The following is a 10,164-nucleotide window of genomic DNA, read 5'->3' as shown; positions in this document are numbered from 1 at the left end:
CTTCATGAATTCAACAGTCAAGAGTTCAACACTGTTTTTATTTATTATAAATCAATACATTTCTTATAAAAAAATGACAAAGGGAGTCTGAAACAAAACCATTGTAGATGTAAACCAAACAGCTCAGGCTATGGCCATTCTCTAACCACTGGACCCATATCAGACTTAATTAGCCAGAATGTAGTTAACACTCAATCTGATCTCAAAAACACCCTTGGGCTATGCTTAAGATCAATCTACAATCTCAAAAGGTTTATATGGAAATCAAGTGGTTGACATCAATCTCTCTTCAAAGCATTGCAAGTATAGCAACTAAGCAGGCCATTGTTTTTGTGCAATCCGTAACAAACATTGCCAGCAGCAGTCAAAAATATTATGTGAAGTGTAGGCAAATTTAGCATATTCTGTTGAGAAATGAGCAAGCCTTAGCAATGGCTCTTTGTTGTGTGACACACTTCTCTAGGTTAGTTGTATTTTGAGGAGTCTGAGAAAAGCCAGCATCATTGTGTAGTACACACTCAACCGCCTCTTGAAAGTAGGTGGACATCAAATGGGTACATGTCTGGGGTCAAAGGAAATCCCGGCTAGCTGCTTAAACAAGTTAAATAGCTCACTGTACTTGTAGCACTCAAAAACAATCAACTCAGAAGAAATGGTGGGTATGTCATGACGGATTCTAGCTTAGATTTGAAATGATTACAACTTTGTGTAATTGAAAAATATATAATACCCTGCAAAAGGTTTGTAATCAATTAGTGTTTGCCCTGTAACGATAGGCAAACAATTGAAAAGGCAACACAAGTGCAGCCAAGTCATTCTCTCACAGCACTGCAAGATAAATGCAATAATTAAACTTGTAACTCCAATAAAGATGACATCACTAACCAATAAAACAAATTTCATATTTTGGTAGCAAGTAATTGTTTGCAGACAATTTCTCTAGATTTCTCTTATTCTTTATGAATAACTGTTTCCTCGTTCAAATATACTAGCAGTGTTGCCAGGGTAAATTTAACTGCCTATTTGAAAATTAGTGAAATATCTGTATGTGAGGCCAAGCCTTTACTGAGTTATATTAAGGTCGAAAATGTAAGTTAACATGGACCATGTGTTCAAATGATAAAAACACTGATGGCAAGAGAGGAAGGTAAAACAATAACTTAAATACAAGTGCTTAAAACAGTTCTTACAGCCCTTTCAAAAACCAAAAAAATTAAAATAAAAAATACAGTGGCAAAGAAGGAATCCCACCCCGACAGGAAATGAGAGCAAAATTAACAGCTGTAATGATAATACTAAAATTCATCCAATGATTCACAGATATACAGTTCACACGTAGGTCATATCCTTTCCTTCCTTACAAATTGTTTTTTTCTTTCTGGTCAGTGACCCCCCCACGTCTGTGAGCCACGGCTTCCCTCTGTTTCAAGTCTGTCTGTGGTGGGTGGACACTCTATCTCAGTACACCTCCCTTCTTCCTCTTGTGCCATCAGTGCCTGCTCTTCCTCTCTTTTCCTACGCTCCAGCTCCCACTCCACAAAGGTGTCAAAGAGGCTTGGCCATGCTTCGTCCTCGCTGTAGTTACTCAGGTCAGGCCCAATAGCCTGTGTGAAGTTGAGGAACATGTTCCATGTGTCCCTTGAGATGCCCCGTATACCCGAGGGGTTCTCTGACAGGAAGTCCAACCAGTGCTCCAGGATCGTAGGTGTGTCCTGGGTGAAAACCAGACGCCACAGGGCGATGGCGATTTCACGTTGCAGAGAACGCTGGCCCTCCTCCGCATCCAGGCCAAACTGGAACGTGAAGCGGTACAAGTCCTTAAAGTTCTCCTCGCCCTGGGCGTCCAACAGCATGCAAGGGAAACGTGAGCAGATGCCCTCGAGGCTGTCTGCCTGGATAGCCTTGCAGCCCTCAACAAACTCCTTCCTGGTGACAAAGAGTAAACAGGAATTAACGTCACGATAACATTTGACTGTTTCACAATGATGGTGAGGCCAAGAGGGAAAGAGCATACTTGTTCACAAAAGCAAAATTCCCAAAATCAGAGCCAACAAATTCCAAAAGTGGCAAAGAGATTCTTTTGTAGTTTAAGGACCAGACTATAAAATTTTACAAAAACTTTTCATCCTTTCCATTTCACATTAAGAAACATTTATTCATTTCAGTGAGTTTCAGTGCAGGCAGATATTGTGCATAATACTTTCACACTCAAATGTAACATAAACAGCTTCAGTAAGCATCAGTTGACAATGAAACATGTCAGTACCCAGAGTGCAGTGTTGTCCAAAGCTGCGTGATAGAAAACTGCTGAGCTACAATTCAGAGCGGGGGAGCAGCGCTAAGTCACCCAGCCAGCAGCCCTATTCATCTCTGACTAACTGCAGAGTGAGCGCACAGCAGGACCCATTTCCTGTTTGCCCCGACCTGACAGTGGTTTGGGGGGGGGGGTGTACTAGGTCAAATTAAGGTGACACAGAAGGGAAGAGACATGGAACATCCACCACTAACCCTAACCCCAGCCCCCACTCTTTTCCTGCGCTTCCTATCGCCTCTTTGATCAATTAAAAGCTAAAATACATGGAAAATAACTTAAAAAGGAATCTCACGCATCTGAGAAACGTAACAAGGTATAGCCTGGTGGCATAGTGGTTAGCACTGTTGCCTTACAGCAAGAAGATCATGGGTTCAAACCCCAGCATTCCCAAAATGGCCTTTCTGTGTAAAGTTTGCATCTCGTCTCTATTCTCTCTGTGCATCTTAGGAGCCGTAGGTAATGTTGGCCCATAGCGACGGTGGGCTGAAGAACACAGCAGCTCAGGACCAACTCTACACACTAACCTTGTAATTTCACTGTACAGTTAAAAAATGATAAAGCTTATTCTTCTTGATAAAAACTAGATCAGGGCCTGACGTTATGGACAATCAGCTCAGGTTGTCCATTATGTCAGACCCTTATGGACAATCTGCCATTCTGTATATCAGCCTAATACTGATCAGATTCACTGGATAGATTAACCACGAAAATACATAAAAGAAACGTAAGGATTCAAAGGCCATTATAGCAGCAGAGATTATGCAGTTTTACTGTATATGTCTTAATCATGGAAAGAAGTACACAACTTTTACATCAGAAAATAGTAGTAGTTATTCTAGTTTATCTTGATGAACAATCATGCATGACATCATCATTCCTCATTCCACAAAACTCCACCTTACCTTGTAAACTTGCACATGGTGGCTGCTTGAAACTTCCAGGCAAGAACAAGCACCCGAAACTCTGCTGGATCCACACACAGGTCATCGCAAAACTTTTCCATGCCTTCTTCCAAGATGGCATCTTCGTGTTCATCCTTGTAGCAGCAGAATAACTCATCAATACGGTGCATCGACAGCCCGTCTCCATCCAAACACTCGTCTTTACACGGCTCTCCCGACAGTGCGGGGATGACTGGCGTCTCCACTGTAACTTCTAATGCCTTGGTTCCATTCGACAGCTCGCTGCTGGCTTTGCTACACGGAGCACTGGGCTCTTCTTTGTGGCCTCCACCACCACCAGCACTGCTTCCTTTCTTATGATGAGATTTAGAGCTGCTCTCACTCTTACTGCCGAGTGAGGATGTCGGATTCTTACACTTGGTGACACACTGGCCCATGTCTTCCTCCTGGTCCCTCGTCTGTCTTTCCTCCTCACCTTCAGTCCCCACCTGAACCACCTTGACACCTCTGCTGTGGCCTGCTGAGATGTCTCAACATACCCTCAGGCCTAAAATGAAGAAAGTTTTCAAAGTTATGAACGTAATTAGAAGTACAGCTCCATCCTGAGTCCTTCGCACTTACAACTAAAATGTCCCGACTACATCCACATGGCTAGTGGGGAACAAAATCAAACAGAAGGGATTTTTTAACATTAAAAGGTGAAGACATTAAGATTACCTGTGCCAAATCTTCTACAATCTAGGTCCAGCACTACCAGACTTAGAAACCCTAAAAATTGAGGACCACAGGTAAACATTTCATATGTATACAATCAATGCAGATAAACCTCAACAGCATAAAGGAAACAAAATCAGAAACTAATATGGTAGAATATGTTTTGTGTTACACAGAACCACTAAATTAATTTTATTATGTCCCATTTAGACTTAAATGTGTAAGGAGGTTTTATGACAATCTGATAGATCTATTCATACAAAGGCTTGAATTGTAAGTTCAAACATTACTTTTATTGTGCAATACACATCAAGTACAATACTGCTGCCAAACTAGATACCATCTATAACAACAGTTGCAAACTTCAGTAGAACATGATTATTATCAACTTGTGGCCGCAAATATTTTATTGAAAGAACTTTTCTCTTTGTTATTAAGATACACGGATAAATTTTAACTTTTTAAGACTGCAGATAGATGAATAGAAATGACAAGGTGATTCATGTTGTGCTAAAAAGTTACATTACTTTAGGGAATCGCATCATTTTAATAGTTTCCCAGTAATTTAATCCTAAGAGACATGATAAGCAACACCGTGCAGAACAAGCAAAAAATTAAATGAGGTTGTGTAGAACAGATCAATTACCAAACTGCTTAACTGGAATTTCAAATAATCAAGCTCATGAAAGCCATAGTCTCTCTTCTACTTCTTGATGGTTTAAGTAAAGCAGTGAGGTATCAGGTCAGGACAGGACTTACAGTCTCCCTGATGGCATCTGGCCACTGATCACAGTGTCTTCCTATTCAGCTCCATCATTGTGACCTTGGCATCTGCAGCGCTGAAAAGACACAATATCTTGTCATCATAAGCAGAAACTGATAGCCTTCCCTGTGGGACAGACTAATTTTGTAAATACTGTATAATAACATTGCTTGTAGGATTTTTGTTAGATTATTAATAACACTCTAGGCTTGACGTTTTGGGGTGTCCAGTGACAGATCTCTCACATGGGAACATTTCCACTCACTCATTAACACTTAATTAAACTCGCAAGCTCTGTTGTCAAATCCAAGCATTGCTGTTATCTCAGAAACCAACTGGAACTCCATCCAACCTCGTAAAAACAACATGCATTCAAAGCACTAAAGCAAATCGGCTGTGAGTCACTGATCGGTGTGTTGGACATGTTGAGGCACACGTCTCACTGGTTCATTCTAGCGAACTTCACCTGATTGAAATAAGATCTGATCCACGTCTGAAGGCCTACTGATGGATCCGAATGTTTAATTAAAACCCTGAACGCGCTAGTGAGCCAGACTGGCCGAATTCGTCAGTATCTGCCATTGAAAGAAATTATTTGATTGTTGGTTCTAAAACTGTCAGATAAAGTTTGAGTGTAGAACAACTGCCGGATAGCGGCGACACTATTATAACAGCACAGGTCAAGTAAAATTAGATCATGAAAGCTGATCCGAGTCATGTTAAGTTTCATTTGGATTTTATTTTAACCAAGTTGTTTTCATTGATAAGTGGCGAATAAACAACTGACTCAACACCTCAAGTGTAGCGTTATAATACACCATGTAAACAGTGATTTTATGAGTATTTGTTTATGACAATTTTACTATTCGGTCACTCAGATGGTTGTTGCAATAGAGCAATAATTGTTTGTAATTATATCGGCCCATTTCCATCAAAACTGATTGACTCCCACGACGTCGCGATTGCTAGCTAGCATCAGCACGGGTAACTAAAAGTTAGCTGTCGGCTAAGCTAGGTTTTTCGATGGACACACAAAGAAATAGCACAACAACATCGAAAAGAAACTTACCTATTTTAGAAAATTCCACAATATGGAATTGGATGTGCATCACTTCAGGAATGCCAGAACAAATTAAGTTGGCAAGTTGGTCAGGGCGGCGATCAGAAACGAACTGAGGCAAACTCGTCGCGTTAACTCATTTTGCTAGCTAGTGCTAACAGTCAGCTGGCAGTTTAAAAAAACTTCCATATCAACATCAAAATATACTCCGCTTTTTCAAAATTGATGAATAAAAAGCTAGCAAACACCATCGCAACCCATTACCAATGTTGTTCGCTCTTTGAAGTGAGTTAAAACGCCATCAAAGACTAAAACACAGTTTCTTTGTGCTTCCCCCTTTTAGTCATTGAGTGTAGATACATTGTGGGCACTTTCCTGCATCACTTCCTCTCTACCTACAAGCTGCTAACAGCTGATCCTATTCTCGGCTATGGTACGGTGAAAAACATTTATAATAAACGTGACAAAGCAAATGGTTTGGTAGCTCCACGTTATATTAAAATAGTAAAAAATAATGTAAACCCAATTAGTAAAGCGTGTATTTTATGACATTTTACAGAGATTCTTTAGAGAATATTTTACGTTGGAGCTGTCAAAACCCGCTATAATCTAAACTGAAAAGACTTTAACTTGTTCAATGAACAATATATTGTATGAATGTTTTTTGTGGTTTAAAATATCTCTAAATTTGTGTATGATGGAAAGAGTCGACAGTAATTAATATGACTGCTTTTATTTCTTGCAACCTCCCCGTTTCGGAATCACCGCGCAGGAAAGCAACGTCATCATCAAGCGACAAATGTGTTTCTGCAGCCCAGACGCTGAACGATTCTATCATTCAGGGGCAGGGGTAGGCCAATTTCTATCATTTTATAGAGTTTGTAAAGTAATGAGCCATTAGAATAATGTAAATTGTTTAAGTGGTCATATCTTTTGCTGTTAATTAAATGTACTTCATTTGAACAGCAGAGTTGTGTAAGGACTAGTCAGGAGAATGTTCAAGGATAAATGGAGATAAATGTCTTCGGAGGACTGCTTCGAGTTTTTTTTATTTGTTTTAGGGATTTTTTGTGAAGTGTGTATCTAAGAAGCATTGTTAATTTGTAAGATTTAATCTCAACGGAACGAGAGAACATACAAATACTCCTGCCTCATTTAAACCAATATTTTTTTTGGGGGGGGGGGGGGGGTTGTGGTTACATCTAGTGTTACTTATAGGGACACTTAAGGGTAGATGACAAACAAACTATTGCTCCAGATCCTCATGAGATTCAGTAGACTTTGAACACAGATGGTATTGTGTTTCCTGTGTCGTAATTGTAGGGGATGTTTATTTAATGGGTATTCCAACAATGGTCTGAAACTTATAAACAGAAAAAAACAATGATCAGGAAGTGTGTAATCTACACAGAGAAAGAAGTATGTTAATGTCATTATCTTTTATAGTGACGATCACTACTGTTTTGGAGCCTACATGATGACCTCCACACGTAGGGTGGTGTTGTCACTGTATAGGCGGGTGTTTCGCATTGCCAGAACTTGGCAGGCACAGAGCAGGCTTACAAGTGACACAGAGACTGAGAGGAAATACATAATTCAGGAGGCCCGTACACTCTTCAGACAGAACCAGCAGGTTTGTATCATACAACCACACAGAAATGAAAAAAGTGAGTTTCATCACTTTTTCTCTGACTTTCTTTCTGTGATCTTCTTTTCAGCTTGCTGATCAAGAATCAGTAAAGAGATGTATAGATGAATGTGAAGCAAGGATAGAAATAGGTAAGAGTGGGGAGCACTCAAGTTTCTTTGTAGACATCTCTACTTAGAACTTTAGTCATATCCAGTAAAAAAAACCCAAACCTGTCTACTGTTGTTATAAATAGACTTTTGCCACAGCAATTGTTGCTCAAGAAGTTCATCACCAGAAAAGGAACCATTAATAAGAGAAGAACTTATGTAGTCATCATTTGAATGAAATAGAAACCATCTTTCATGAGTTACATAAACAGGCTCTGAAATGCATTATTTTCTCACATGTTGATGTATTCTTGTTTCTTTCGGATTCAAGAGAGTTGAGTTGTGCACAATGCGGCAGGTTTCCACATTTACATTGCATGTTCTGTTCTTAAACAAAAGCTTGCATCCTGACTTAATCAGGCAAAAGAAATTAAATTTTATTTGAAACAGCACAGAAATGACCATCTACTGAAAGAAACAGATACTGAACAGAACTACAGCACTCCCCTAGCTTTTAGAATGGTGATTTTTCGTAGCCACTGATTTTTGTCTATTTAATATCACATGAGTCTTCAGTGGATTATCCTTTTTTTTCTCAGGTCTGCATTACAAGAACCCATATCCGAGGGCTGTAAGTAATGAAAATGCTTGAGACAGATAAAATATATTGTGTTTGTGTTAATTGCTGCATTTTTATTAAATTGTTAATAATCTTTGAATTTCTATCTAAATTCTCTTGTAGACCCATCTACCGCCACTGGGACTGGCAACTCAGAAAGGCAGGAAGCTGAGAGCTCAGCAGCGTCTAAGGAAGCAGGCCAAGCCAATATACTTACAGTCACAAGATGAGACCTGACGCTTTGTTATCTACGCTCCTCCTAAAGAGCTCAAATTACCAAGGATGGGAAGCTAGAGTGCAGTCACAAGCTGCTCTCATGGGCTGATTTGTTGAAAGGCAGTCGATGATGCAGGAACACCAGACATTACAGAAAAAGCCATTTTTCACTGTTTTTGTATTTGACTGTATGAATGTGAATTCTAATTACAGCTGTGTCAACTTCTGTTGGGCTCAGGGAACCTGTCGGTGTGGAATGATCTGTACTATAAGTTCAATTTGTGTTTTGGTATTTATCATCTGTGGAGACAAAATAGTGTAATAAACACATTATCTCTATACAGTATATAGTGAAATAATATAGAGATAACAATCAGAGTCCAATTGTGTCATCATGCAAATTCATTTCTACAATGTTATGAGCCAGTACTTAAATTTCTAAGGAACAATTAAATTAATACAATACCAAAGTAAAGTCCTCTATTGCCATTTAATTTAGGGAGGTGTTTTTCATAGTACATCCACCAATCAGGACCTTCCTGGTTCTATGCAGTGACAAAGTTGATGTTTGAATGAGACTTTACGGAGTACTTTCCAAGTAATTAGTTGAAATCAGGAGCAGAGAGACAGCAAAAACACGTGTAAATTTAACAGGCAGAAGACAAGTTGATACAGAATTTCAGTCTTAAGAAAGTTTGGGAGAAAGCCTTAGTCTGAATTTAAATTTGTTTTTATTTTGATATATATATCTTGATTGACGGAAAACACAATGTAAATCACTAAATGCCTAAAAAGCAATAATATTAGTTTACTTACAATGTATTTTTGTATTTGTATCAAGCTACATATTGTATCTTAATTTCATTTCCCATACATCTCTTGTGTTTCATTGATGATACATTTCATGACTACTGTATTCAGAAGTTATACTTACTGTATAAGTCCCCTTTTCTGCTGCTTATTTTGAGAAAGACAAAACAATGATTTCCATAATTTACAATATGGAAACCAATATCTATGAAATATAGATGTATATATAATGTGCATATATTATATATGTGTGTAAATATATGTATATACATATATGTGTACATACACATATATATACAGTGTATATATGTGCTGTCCATATATTTATAAGAATTATGTGAAAGTAACCATTTTTTTGTTACAAGAGAGATATTCGTCCCCATCACACACTTAACTTTGGTCTGCCTTACAAGGGGTTTATTGTTGGGGTTTTTTTTTACAAAAAACATGACTATACCCTAATTTGAATAATTGCATGTTGACCATGGTCAACATGTTGTCTGAGAGTAGTTAAAAGATGTCCTGTTGAAACTCTACTCTCCCTCTCCACCAGAGGTCCCACCACACTAAGTCCTGACGGATCACACAGTTCAGAGAGGTCACCCATCAGAACAATGGTGTGTGAACCCCAGGTGTAGACGAGGATTATATACCTGTCCCAAAACATGTCAGGTAATATTAGATCTGACACATAAATCCAAAATAGTCTTCTACATAAGTGGGTGAAACAGCCATCTAACCAGTGCAGCGTTTGACAAAACACAAAAAAGTCTGATACAAATAAGACAACTTTCCTATAAGTTATTCCTGTATTCCCAACCACTTTGTGGAAACTGCATTACGTCAGTGATAAATGATTGTCCTCACTATAATAAACCACTGATGGGAAACCAGCAGCTGACTGCTGACATTAATCAAAGCAGTCGTTCTCTGAATTAATTTACACATTGAACCATAATGCTCTATTTTGAGCAGACATTCATTTAAACAATACACTGCTGGTTATCATGTTCAAGGTCATGGGTGGAT

At 38.8% G+C, this 10,164-nt stretch overlaps 2 protein-coding genes across 4 annotated transcripts; one reads left to right on the top strand and one right to left on the bottom strand.

The window, feature by feature from the left end:
• Positions 1 to 29: 29 nt before the first annotated feature.
• On the bottom strand, positions 30 to 6,114 carry dcun1d3 (defective in cullin neddylation 1 domain containing 3). Of its 2 annotated transcripts, XM_068305435.1 has the most exons (5): positions 5,763 to 6,114; positions 4,690 to 4,769; positions 3,934 to 3,984; positions 3,217 to 3,763; positions 30 to 1,926 (listed from the first exon to the last, which is right to left on the bottom strand). In XM_068305435.1, exons 4-5 carry the CDS (start codon positions 3,651 to 3,653, stop codon positions 1,383 to 1,385), a joined length of 981 nt encoding a protein of 326 aa, XP_068161536.1. In that variant the 5' UTR covers positions 3,654 to 3,763; positions 3,934 to 3,984; positions 4,690 to 4,769; positions 5,763 to 6,114; the 3' UTR covers positions 30 to 1,382. The 2 variants fall into 2 exon arrangements, with proteins under 2 accessions (XP_068161536.1, XP_068161537.1); XM_068305436.1 differs by lacking the exon at positions 3,934 to 3,984.
• Positions 6,115 to 6,559: 445 nt separating this feature from the next.
• lyrm1 (LYR motif containing 1) lies at positions 6,560 to 8,916 on the top strand. 2 transcript variants are annotated; one of them, XM_068305906.1, is made up of 5 exons: positions 6,560 to 6,603; positions 7,200 to 7,386; positions 7,472 to 7,532; positions 8,090 to 8,121; positions 8,233 to 8,916. In XM_068305906.1, exons 2-5 carry the CDS (start codon positions 7,228 to 7,230, stop codon positions 8,344 to 8,346), a joined length of 366 nt encoding a protein of 121 aa, XP_068162007.1. In that variant the 5' UTR covers positions 6,560 to 6,603; positions 7,200 to 7,227; the 3' UTR covers positions 8,347 to 8,916. The 2 variants fall into 2 exon arrangements, with proteins under 2 accessions (XP_068162007.1, XP_068162008.1); XM_068305907.1 differs by lacking the exon at positions 7,472 to 7,532 and having other exon boundaries at positions 7,200 to 7,420.
• Positions 8,917 to 10,164: the final 1,248 nt, after the last annotated feature.

This window comes from Antennarius striatus, chromosome 21 (genome assembly GCF_040054535.1).
Source record: "Antennarius striatus isolate MH-2024 chromosome 21, ASM4005453v1, whole genome shotgun sequence".
NCBI classification, from domain to species: Eukaryota; Metazoa; Chordata; class Actinopteri; order Lophiiformes; family Antennariidae; genus Antennarius; species Antennarius striatus.
Note: the sequence above shows the minus strand (reverse complement) of the source record. Positions and strands in the feature narration are given on the sequence as shown.